Here is a 12,060-nt window from a genome sequence, read left to right on the forward strand (position 1 = left end):
AGAGCTCAGGAGCAAAGCACCAGCAGATTTTCTATAATTAGTGCAAGGTAAAGAAGCTGGTACAGTATCTTCCTCTCCAGGCTGTCAGAGAAATCGAAAACAAAACTGCAGCCTGTCAAAGCTGAGCCTGGCTTTGATCAGGAATGACAGCTCTGGCTTCTGCTGGGCTTGTTCTAAGGAAAAGGGGAAGAGCAGCGACACTTTGCCACAGCTTTTCTTGCACGTGTTTGCAGAGAAACGAATGCTTTTATTCCCCCACTCTCCCCTGCTATTTCCCACCCAAATCCATGCAGCGATTTATATTTTGCCACCAGAGATGCCGTCTCGGTTGTCACCCTGGAATAGCTGCTAAGCCCCGTGCCGGTATTGTCATGGAACAATATTTCTACTATTTGTTGTGGTAATAGTTGTTAGTGGCAGAGCAATTAACGTGTCACCTGCAGCACAACGAAATGTGACCTCTTTCCATCCCGGCACCCCCTCTAGTGCCCAAGCCAGCGAGCGTGGGCTCTGCTCTGCTCTGCTGGCTGGTGCCAGGGCTGTCCCGGGGCAAGGGTCGCTCTGGTGGGATGCCTGGGCCTGCAGGCTGGGTTTGAGTGACTCAGTTTGTCAGAAGAAAACGTGTCCCACCGGGATGCACTGTGGCAATCCAGCGCTTCAGTGGCTCCCGGAGCTGGAGCTGGCTCCCCACCAGTTTCCTGTTGACGTCACCTGCTATTTCACTGCTGCAGTTTTTACAACTGTTGAGCTTTCAAGGGTAATCGGAGCCCAGTCCGGCCAACCTCGGCAGCTGCCGATGAGGGAACGCGGCTCTACCTTCCCTGGCTCCCCCCAATTGCTTCCACTGCTGCTCCCAGCCTTGGGGACTGCTGGGAGCTGGGGACAGCGGGCAAGGAGAGCTGCGTGAAGCCAGCGAGTGCTTGGGGCCATGCATTCCCACTGAAAAGAATCATCAGTGCTTGCAAGAAGTGCTGTGTGCTGGATCCTGCGGGAATTTTTTCCCCTCCCTCCGCCAGTCCGCCCCCATCCCTCTCTTCTGCCAGGCGTGCCAGTGCTGCTCTTCATTTCTGGGAAACCATGGACAAGAAGCAAGGTAGATGTTGCAATTTCCAAAACACGTGGTGGGGGAGAGCAGAGGGCTGGTTTTGGTGCTAAAAGAGGCTGTGTAACTTTTTGGGGTCAATCCATGCGGTTTTGTTGCTTTCTCCTTGCTTGGGCGGGGGGCCGGAGTTTGCAGCTGGGGATCTATTTTTAAAGCACTGGAAGCTTGCATGTTTTGTGTGGGATTGAAACTCTGGTGTCTTAATTGTAGAAAAAAAGTATAAAATAAATAAAAATCTAGCATGTCTGAAGGAAAATATGCAGAGGGTGAAGCTGGCTCCTGGCTCCGGTTTGAGCTGCATTCCTGGGACGCAGGGTTTTCCAGAGGCTCTTGCATGCTTGTCCCGTACTAAAAAGCCTGTTGCATGGGAAAAGTGGGTGCCCGTGACCCCGGCAGTCAGGAGCTCTGATTCAGCACAGGCTGACAGGTTGTTTTAGGGCTGCAAGGGGCTTTTTCTGCAGCGTGATTTTTTCCTTCTCCTTGCTGGCAGTTTTTGCAGAAGTGAGGAGCGCGGGGCAGAGATGACCCGCCTGAGCCCCTCTGCAGCGGGACCTTGGCGGGCTGATGAGTGATGGCTTTCAGCAGGTTGAGAGCCCTTTTTCCACTTCCACAGGCAGCTTTTTCCACTCTCAACAGTGGAAAATAGCACAAAGTGTGCCTGTGAGGAGCTGGCTCTCATGACCAAGCACCCAAATTCCCCTCTCTGCTTTGCACCCTGCCTGAAATGTCTTTATTCTCTTTTTTTTTTTTTTCTCTCGATGCTTTTTGGTTCCAGCTCTTTCTTTGCAGCAGGGCAGGGATCCACCCTCCAGCCTTCTGCCTTATCCATGGCATTTGACTCTCCTCCTCGGATCGAGGAGAACCGGGATGCATCCCAAACATTTCCCCCAGCACTAACAAAGCGATGCAGCTCTCGGAGCAGCCTCTGACTTCACCTGGGGCTGCAACCAGAGCCCCGGGGAGGCAGCGAAGAGGTTTAATTTCAAAGGTCGACTCAGGCAAATAGTTTTATTTGCAGTTCTTTAGATTGTCCTGCTCCTTTCTCTCCGCCCACGCCAGCGGAGTGGGAAGGATAAACCTCCCGGGGAGAGGTGCAACTTAATAGGGCTGAAGTTGGTGGTGGCAAAGATGAGGATTCCGGTGTAGAATTAAGCAGTTCCAGGAAGTGTCTGTGGCGGTTCTTGACTGGTGGAGGTTATAGCATGAGAAAAAAAAAATTGGTAGGCTTTTTTTTTTTTTTCTCTCTTTAGGAGGAAATGGTTCCTTTCTTAGCATAAAGGATGCAGTTAGTGCCTGCAGCATCACGTGGGTTGCAATTTCATCCGCACCAGGAACTTCTGTCAGCTAATTTTCCCCTGCTCTGAGTGCAGGGTGCTGTGCCGTGTGTGTCCACAGCCAGCAGCCTCTTCCACTGCCCAGAGCAGTGCCCTGCCATCCCATGGGCTCTGGGCTGGCAGCAGAGCCCTGGGGCTTGCAGGGATAACTGTGACATGTCCCCAGATCGCCTCCTCCTGCTGGAGGGATCTTCTGAGAGGAGCCGTGCTCTGTGCTTCCAGACACCCCTCTTGTAAGAACCTTGGGAAACGGGAGTGTTCCCAGGGTTTTCAGGTGTCCTAAGCAGTTGTGCACATTCTAGCAATTCCTCCTGCTGGGATCCCAAATGTGAGAGAGACAGTGCTGGGCGAGCCTCGCCGGTGGGAAGGAGCTGACAGCAGCTGCCTGCGGGGGCTAAAAGCAAATGCTGCCCTGGGACTGAAGAGCTTGAATTGCAGGGTCATGTCATGCCCATCCCGCTGCCTTTCTGCTTCTCCTTTTTTTCCTTTTTATCCTTTTTTTTTTTTTTTTCCTTCCCTCCCTAGTCTTTCTCCACTCTCGTTCACCCAAACAGGGCATGGGCTTTCCCTGAGGGGGCTGTAGAGGCACTAGTGCTGCAAGCAGTGGAAGAAGCTTCAGCAAGAAGGAGTTCGGGCCAGGCTGCAGGGGCTGGAAATCTCATGACAAATTTTGGGAGAGCCGTAACAGGCAAATCCAATCTCTGCCTCAGCTCCCTGGCTGCAGGGCAGCATCCAGGGTGACTTTATTCCTGCAGGCATGGGCTGAGCTGGGTTTTCTGCCAACGTAGGTGGCCCTGGCAGAACCTGGGAGTGGTGGTGGAATACCTCCAGTTTAATGAGTGGTTTTTCAGGTTGGAGCTAGGGAATACTTTTTGGGGCTAGGCTGGATGGGGTGGGAAGGAGGTGGTCACTGATGCCAGTGGTACAGTACTGGGAAGGCAAAGATAGTAGTTTGGGGGCACAGGGAAATGGGCTGATGTGCAGGGCCCCTGTTGGAGGAGAGTTCATGGCAATGCACAGAGGCACTGAATGACTCTCCTGTCCAGAGCAGGGGGTTTGGGACAGGGATTCTCCATGCCCCTTGCTGCCCCTCTAACCCATGCTGCACATCGTCCTGCCTGCGAGCTTGGGCTCCACCAAACAGTGCTCCCAGCTCCCTCCAGCCTCGCTCTTGCAGCCGGGGCTGAGGAAGGGCTGACGCCTGCGGCCGCCTGGCTCCAGGAGCCCCTGGACCCTGGTCCTGCCCCGTGAGTCACCCGCGGCCGCGATGCCAGGGGAGCCGGCGGCACAGAAGGCGCTTTGTGCAGGGTTACTATGGCAATTGGGGAGAGGGAGAGCAAACAGATGGAGCAAAATCCCAGCCAGGAGGGGGGGTATTTCGGGGCTTCGTGTGGAGGTCTGGCTGGTAACTGCTGGGGGGCTGCGTGTGAAGCAGGAACCAGGCTGAGTTTTGGAGCAGGTCATGGGGGAGGAGCGCTCAGTGCAAGGCTCCCGCTCAGCACCGAGCTAAATGCATCCCTTGGGATGGAATGTGTGCCCACGGTGAGCTCCCCAACTTGCCTGGGTGCAGAAGGAGTCTGGGGACCCCAGTTTTTAGGGTCCGTGCATGGCCTCCCACGGTGAGTAGCGAGAGGCTGGCTGTGGGAAGGGGAGGCATTTCCGAACCCACAGACAACACTTTTCCTTTGGCTCCGTTTTGCGTTTGCTCCCGTCGTTGCTCAGCTGGGTGTTTTGCAAAGTGCCATCAGTGGGTGTGTGGGGCTGTTCATAGTGCCCCTTCCAGCCCTGCTGGGTGGGTGATGGGCAGGGGACACTTTGCAGGCTCACAAATTAGAAGCTGTGATTGCCGTGGCATGGTTGGGTTTCCAGAGGTGGTTTCCCTCCAAGAGGGGTCGGTTTGGGGTGGAGTGACTTGCCGACTGCTTTCATGGAGCTGGAAGTTCACATCACTCACAGGAATCGTGCTGGTCCCGGGCCTTACAGGCTGACTCTGATGAAGGAAAAATGGCAGATAAAATGTGGTTATAGACTGATCCATGCTGATTCCCTCAGCAGGGAGGGATGCTGCCGGTCCTGCAGTTGGGACCTTTGCAGTATGTTGCAGACCAGCTCTGACCTGCAGACTCAGTGAGGTTTGCATCTGGGGAAGGACAGGACTGGAAAAGTGAGCTCCAGGCACCTGTTTTATCTTGGAGATGGCAGGGGACAGGGATGGGGGCTGTCAGTGCTGGGAACATGTTGGACATGTGTTGTCCTCCTGTCTTGCTGCAGCTGTAGGAGCTCTCACGTGGTGCTGTGTCTCCTGCTGAAATTCCAGCTCCTTGCCTCTCCCCTCCTTTGCCTGGCAGCCTTTGGAGTGCTGGACTTTGTCCACATGCCTGCTCCTGGGAGCCAGGCAGGTAGGAGCTGTCTTGAAGGGCTATCCAAGGCCACTCTGAGCCGTCTGCTCCCATCCTAGTGCCTGGAACACACCTTGATATTCCTGCTTTTTAATGCATCTTCCAGCTCTGTGCAGCCACAAGCACCTTCAGCTGCAAAGTGCAGCTGCCCCTTTGTCTTGCCTGGGAGGATCAAGACCTTGATGCTCTCGGCTGCAGCACTTCAGTCCCTTGGGGTCTGGTTATTTTCTCAATGTGCAGGGGTAGAATGCAAGTGTCTGGCCTGTCTTGGCCCTGCCTGAGCCCTGTTTGCCTCTGCAGCAGTGGATGTTATCTCAGCACTGTTGGGAGTTGAGAGGAGTGGGAAGAGAGAATCTTCTTGCCAGTCACTCCTGGTGCCTTGTCTGGAGGGTCTCGGCCTCTGCAAACCTGGGTTTGTGGTGGGTGCACTACTGGTTGACAGTCAGTTCTTGTCTGTTTTTAGCCTGTTTTCCCTTAGTCGTGTGTAGGGTGTCCCCACTCCTTCTGGGACTAACCCCTTGGTTTTGCTGAAGGTCTGGTGGTCATTGCCTTCCATGCCTGATCCAACCCCTGTTCTTTCCAGGAGGGCCTGGCTGGGGGTTGGGGGACAAGGAACCTCTGGACAGGGAGCATTTTTGGGAACCTTGCACATCCCTAATGGCATGGGGACCTCTTGTGGCTGGAGAAACGGGGATGGGGCCAGGTTTGGCTGGGCTCCCAAAGCCCAGCTGCCTCCCTCTCCTGGGGCCCTGCATGGGCCATGAGGGATATACGGCTGCTGCCCGGCTGGGCTGGAGTGTGAAGGCTGAGCTGGTGTCTCCTTTCTCTCTTTCAGGTTCCAAAGGATCCTTGGAGCCACACAAACCAGGTAAGTGCCTGGCAGAAATCACAGCTTTAACCCGGAAAAAGGTTTAAATCTCCAAAAAGAGGGGACTGTTAATGGCCATGAAGGGTAAAGAACAGTTTTGGGATACAGTGCTTGGCTGCAAGACCTGGAAAATGGTCTCTGTCAGTGCACCCCTGGATATTTCTGCAGGAAAATCCTTGACAGTGACATTGAGACCCACTTGTGCTTCTGGCTCTTGCCTGAAATTTTGGGCAAAGGGTCGTGGGCACTGTGATCTTCTTGTCACTTTGCTCACTGTGGTGAGGGGGTCCAAACCCTGCATTCCCTGCCTGGTGGCTGTAGGGAGCAGGATGCTCGAAGGGAAAAAAAGCAAAGATCCAGTTGCTCATTTGTGTATCTTCTCTTCCAGTGAAAGGCAGGAAGAAACCAGATCTGAGGATAACATGTGTCCCCATCAAACAGCCTGTTGCCAACACAACGTAAGTATCTCTGCTGCCTAAAGATGTTCTCCAGAGCTGGATTTGGCACTTTCTCAAGAGGAATGGTCTGTGCAGATTTCACAAAACCAGCACAGTTATTCTTTTCTCTTAAGCTCTGGCTCGTGAGTGATGAGAAGGAATTGCACACCTATGCACACATGTGTGCAGGCACATGCACAACGTGTGTCTCTCTGGGAGGTGCCTGTTTTGATTTGAAATGGTTGAAAGGCTTGGAGACAGCAGGGAAGCTCTCCTTAATCTTTCTGCCATGGCTGTGCCAATGCCAAAGGGCAAAGGTGTGGTGGAGAGAGCAAATCTGCCCAAGGGAAGAAGAGGGGAAGGTTTTTAGTGCAGGGGAAGAGAAGAGGTGGTGACAGCTGGACCATGGCACGAGTAGGAGGGCGAGGATTGAGGAATGATTTGCATGGCATGAGTATTGGGGTTAGTTTGGGTTGTTTGCAGCTCCTCGCCCTGGCGTGAGGAGGACACAGACATCTTACATGGTTGTGCTGCTTGGTGCTGGTGCCCAGCAGTATCTCAGGGTACTGGAATTTCTCCCTGCCCTGTTTGCTTCGTGCTGCTGATGCTTGTTGTGCCGTGGGGGAGAGCCCAGGGCAGCAGCGCTTGGTTTGACAAAGAGCAGACGGCTAAAATTCCTCCTCCATGGTGCTCTTCCAAAACACTTCAGGCTGTGTCTCCACTGCTGAGCCTTGTTTGCTCCTGTTCTAGAGAACTCTCCCAGCTCCAGGAGAGCAGTGAAATCCCAGAAAGGGAAATATCACTGCTGAAAACCCCAGGTAGAGAGGGCAGATCAGCTGGAGGGGGAGGCAGGGGAACTCCCCCATTAATTAAAGCTGTGCAGCCTCGCATGTAACAGCCACCTCCTTCCCCCACGGGCACATCTGTCTCTGCTCCTGCCAGTGATTGAATTTCCCCTGGAGAAGGCCTCACGTTGGAGTCTGCAGGGCGTTTGCATGCCCAGGGGCTGGTGCAAGCTGTCCACGACTCCTTTTCTCTGTGCTTTTCAAGCTGCAGTGCAAATATTTGCGCAGTGCAAGGCTTTTGCTTCGAGCCTGAAGTACTTCCTTGAAGCTGGAGGTTGCTTCGTGCTCTGATGGGAATTGAGAGTTGGGCAATCTCTGCTCTTAGAAGGTCCCAGGGGATGGGGACAGCAGAGAAGTGAAGCAAGAGGGACAGCACTCTTAGGATGGCTCTAAAAGTACCGTGCTGCCCGCAATGGGAAATGGGCAGCAATGAGGAAAGAAGCCATAAAGGGTGACTTTCGCCTGCCTGGTGTTGTGCAAAGCGTGACACCAAAGTACTGCCTGCCCTGCCTGCCTGGAACAGGCAGCGAGTGCACACAATGACTCACGGGTGAGGAATTACCTGTTGCTCCCTCGGTGTGCGTTTCGGGCTACGTGGCTGTCCTGTTACGACACCTGCCTGTCAAAACATGACAGCTGAGCTGCTCTGCCACAGAAACGGCTCATCCCGGCGGTCTCGGTTCCTCAGGCTTGTCTCCTGAGCAGGGATGGTTTTGTAGCCTGTTGCTTTGATGTGCCTGTCTCACCTGGCTGACTCCCCGGGGTTCTGGCTGCCTGTGTGCAGCGAGTGCTTCGTGGGTGTGAGCTGAGGTGTTACCGGCACGATTAAAGCCTTTGTGAGCGTTTGGAGGGGGCTGGTTTGAACCCACGACAAGGCACGGGGGAAAGCAGCAGCTGAAAGTGCTCGAAGGAATGTGAAACCTGGCTCTGGCCAAGAAGGTTAGTGAAGCTGGGTTCTCTCCTGACTCTCTCTCTTTTCTTGCAGGCCCCCAAGGAACTTGGACTCCAGGACGTTCATTACCATCGGAGATAAAGTACGTGTCAGTGGGGTCTTCTTTTTTACTTGCTTCCAGTGTTGTTTGCCCTGTGCATAAAAGGCTCTGTGGATCGTGCCTGACACCCTGTCAGGTCAGGTCTTGAGATTCCAGAGCACCCTGTGAGGTGGATGGTGCCCTTCTGGTGCAGCTTTGCAGGGATGAGACATCCCACAGCAGGACCTCTTCTCTGTGGAGTGATGGGGTGTCTGTGTGTATTTAGAGCAGTGACTGCTGAGGAGCTGAATGGGTCACCCTACCTGCAGGATGGCTTGTCCCTGAGCCCGTGCACTTGCTGACTGGTCTCTCTTGCCTGTGGGCAGTGCCATCAAAGGCCAGGTGGGCAGTTTGTCCATAGTGGGAGATGACAGCGGCCCCTTGACAGTCCCACCACCCACTGAATGGGTGGAGAGAGGTTGTGCATGCTTCATCCCTGGAAGTGTCCAAGGCCAGGCTGGATGGGGCTTGGAGCAACGTGGTCTAGTGGAAGATGTCCCTACCCATGGCAGAGGAATTGGAACTGGATGACTTTTAAGGTCCCTTCCAATCTAAACCATTCTGTGATGACCCAGACCATCTGCCCTAAATCAGGGTGGCCTCACCATGCCCACAGACTGCCCCAAACGAAGTTCCTGTGTCCCACATACCCACAGGTCTGTGCTACTGCCTGAGGCCCAGGAGAAGCTGGGCACAATGCTTCTCTCCAAAGCCTTTCCTGGTGACCTAATGAAAAACACTGCTAGAAATAGCCACTGTCTCTCTTTTATTTCATTCTCTTGTTATGGGCTCTCCTGGGGCTGCAGAAGCTGTTTGCAAGTGAGCTAAAAATACTCTGCATGGGATCGGCCCTATATCCAGTCCCTTCCAGGCTGGGAGGTGGCTTGGCTGGTGGGATCTGGGTCCCTTGGCCTCAGTGCAAGGTTTTAGGGTTAGGGGAGAGGAGGGGAAGCTTTGGCTGCATCCAGGGAATGATTTTGCTGCCCATGCTGTTTTCTGGCCATTGTGTCATGCATATTAATAGCTTGGGGAGAGATGCTCTCTGTGACAGCCTGGACATGGTGTGTGCAAGGGGACAGTGCTGCAGCTTAGGGAAAACTCGCTGGAGTCACTTCCTTGCCTGCTCCAGTGTTTGCAGGAAGGGTCTGGTCCTGATGTTTTGGAGTGACATGGTGAAGAGGACCTGGGCAGAAGGGCAGCTTTAGGCCATGGGGGTGGATGATGACCTTGGGTCCATCAGATCTGTGCAGGCCATGCTGTGCATCCCATTGTCCTGGGAGGGAAGCGCTGGCTCCGTTGTTGCAATCCATCACCTCTTGTTTCTGGGCAGGGCAATGCTGGTTCCTGGAGTGTGCTGGGAACCGCCAACTTCTGGGGAAGCCTTAGGGCAAATGCCAGGAAAAGCACAACACAATAACCTGGAACAACTGCACAACACGTGTCCAGAAAAGCACCACCAGACCCTTCCTGGAGGCCCCCGCAGGCACTGTGAGCCTGCCCTGCTCCTCTGCCAGCTGCCCGGGGCGGGAGGTCAGACATGTCCCCCTTAACCCTGCTCTCCTTGTTTCAGGATCCACTGTCCTGCCCAGGAAAGGGCCGGCACCTTCCTGTGCTGGGCAGTGCATAGCTCAGTGCTGAGCTCAGGCACAGCCCTGCCTTGCTCCTGCCTCGCCAGCCACATCTGGCTCCATCAGCAGAGCTGGGACTGGCGGGAAGGTCCCTTGGAGCTGGTGGCTGCTGGCTGTGCTGTGGCCAGTGCCGAGGGGAGTTTGCTGGCCAGGAGCCCGGCAGCCACATGTCCCAGCTTGGCTCCTCAGCGCCAGAGGCTGTTTCCTCTCTCCCTGCTCTGGGCGTAGCTCGCAGGCACAGCATCCGGCTCTGTGCCGTGCTTGTTTCCCACCCTCGCTGCCTTTGTGGCTACTGGGGCAATTTGGCATCCTGGTATTATTTTTGTTCCCTGAGACCGGAGGAAAACTGGAGGCTGGATAAAGCCTGGCTAAAAGGAGGCCTGTGACTTATGAGGAGCGATGAACGCAGCATCCAAAAATAGCCCGTGTCTCACCCGGTTCGTGCCCTGCCCAGCAGAGCCAGCAATTACAGGGGAACGTGTCTTTAGGGAAACTTGTTTGTGGGTTGTGCAGGAGCTTGCTGGCACCCTGATGTGTTGGGCATTCACTGGGCTGAGCACTGGCTGTGGGTTTTTTCCAGTTTTAAGCAAGACTTACTGTAGTTGTGCTTGCCTGAGCTCCATCATTGGTGCTAACTCATGTTTTACCTTGCTTTCTGGTGGTGGGAGAAAGTATCAAAAGCAGGTAAAACCCGTTGAAACTCCCCAATAATGAGGAGTTTAGTCACTGTGTGCAGCATTCCATCTGACAGAGGCTTTGCCCAGGTGTTGTTAGACATATAGGTGTATTTGTGACCAATGATTTTTGGGATGTGTGGACAGGTGAGGGATCCCCAGCTGCACACAGGGATTTGGAGCTGTGGTGGAGACTCGTGACTGCTGCCCATGTTGGCCCAGGAGCTGTTAAAATCCTGCAAGTAGTTCAGCAACCGCAGAAATACCTTTGTGTGGGTAATCCTGAGCAGGCAGAGAGGCACCAAAGGTTGGTGCCCTTTCCAGTGGCAGCGTGCCCTGGCTTAAGGGATGAAAGTCCCTGATCTCCAGCTGCAGAGGGGGAATTAAATGAGCCATGATGAGTATGGGGGTGAGAGGGTTTGGGCTCTGATTCAACAGAGCCAAAAATACACCCGTGTTCTCTAAGTGTGGTGCCTCTGGTACGTACAGGAGCGGGTGGAGTCCCGTAGGTACCGTTGTTTGGAAATGCTCTGTATGAGTGAGCTGAAAGTATGGGATCTCTGCTGATGTCCTTGTTAAGTGTGCTCGTACCTGATTTTATTTTTTTTTCTCTCTCTCTCTAAAGAACTTTGAAGTGGAGGCTGATGACCTGGTGGCAATTTCAGAGCTGGGCCGTGGTGCCTATGGCGTGGTGGAGAAAGTGCGGCACGCGCAGAGCGGCACCATCATGGCTGTGAAGGTGAGGACAGCTGCCTTCTGAGAGGATGGAGATCAGGATGTGCAGCTCCAAGGGAGCAGAGAAACTGCTGAGCTTCACTGGTTGTGGCAAAATGGGGACAGGCTTACTGGGGTTTGGCAGCCTCTGGTATTCCTGGTGTGGTTTGTCTGGTGACAGGTCTGTGCTGGTACCAGCTGTGGGGCACTGTGGGGTTGATATCAGGCTTTGAAATCCAGGCTTGGTGCCTGCAGTGCAAGGTTTGGATGTCAGTGCCTGTCCTGGCTACTGGCCTGGTCCTGCATCCGCTGCAGAGCTTGCCAAGGGTTTGGCATTCATTAAGGTTCTGTCTGGCAGAGGGAATCTGGACATCTCCTGGGTGCTACTGGCTGCAAAATAAGCATCAAATGCTTGCCCTGAACTGCAGATCCTGTGAGTCAGACTGAGGAATGATGGTGTTATCACACCTACACCAAACCCTTGTTTTCTTATATTTGTCTCAGAGGATTCGAGCCACTGTGAACACTCAGGAGCAGAAGAGGTTGCTGATGGACTTGGATATCTCCATGAGGACAGTTGACTGTTTCTACACAGTCACCTTCTACGGAGCCCTCTTCCGTGAGGTACTGAGCTGGTGGATGCCTGGGGGGCACCTGGGGCCTCTGTGATTGTGCTGAAGGCATCAGACTGTGCCAAAACACCTCTGTGCTCTTCAGCCCGGCAGGGCTGTTTGAGGTGCTGCCACGGCTCAATGTCACTTGGGGCAGCGTTGACCTGAGCTCGTTCCTCACTTCCATGGCAGATGCCTGAGCATGTTGTCCACAGCCTGGACTGACTTTGGGGCAGACCCTCAAAGGGAGGCCACCACAGGTAGCTTTGGTGGCACCTGGACATCTGTCCCCATTGCTGTCTAGTGCAGAGCCCATGTGCTGATGGTGTGGCCAGCGGCAGCTGCACAGCAGGGACTTTGGTTTGCCCTGTGTGAAAAGGGCAGTGTCCCTTTGTCCATCCATCCCCACCACTCTCT

The 12,060-nt window shown here is 54.2% G+C and overlaps 1 protein-coding gene across 3 annotated transcripts in view; it reads left to right on the forward strand.

Moving 5' to 3' along the window:
- The window catches only part of MAP2K3 (mitogen-activated protein kinase kinase 3), a 31,725-nt gene that overhangs the window by 12,535 nt on the left and 7,130 nt on the right, over positions 1-12,060 (forward strand). The window contains exons 1-6 of one of the 3 annotated variants that reach the window (XM_027743084.2): positions 800-1,093; positions 5,671-5,703; positions 6,092-6,161; positions 7,971-8,019; positions 10,944-11,057; positions 11,537-11,656. In XM_027743084.2, the coding sequence (XP_027598885.1) occupies positions 1,078-1,093; positions 5,671-5,703; positions 6,092-6,161; positions 7,971-8,019; positions 10,944-11,057; positions 11,537-11,656 (402 nt within the window). In that variant the 5' untranslated portion in view covers positions 800-1,077. Of the gene's footprint in view, positions 1-799; positions 1,094-3,789; positions 4,056-5,670; positions 5,704-6,091; positions 6,162-7,970; positions 8,020-10,943; positions 11,058-11,536; positions 11,657-12,060 lie in introns of those variants that run through there. The other 2 variants (XM_027743085.2, XM_027743083.2) reach the window with 2 other exon arrangements.

Source organism: Pipra filicauda, unplaced genomic scaffold (assembly GCF_003945595.2).
Source record: "Pipra filicauda isolate LSUMZ 115617 unplaced genomic scaffold, ASM394559v2 scaffold226_size1812527_pilon, whole genome shotgun sequence".
NCBI classification, from domain to species: Eukaryota; Metazoa; Chordata; class Aves; order Passeriformes; family Pipridae; genus Pipra; species Pipra filicauda.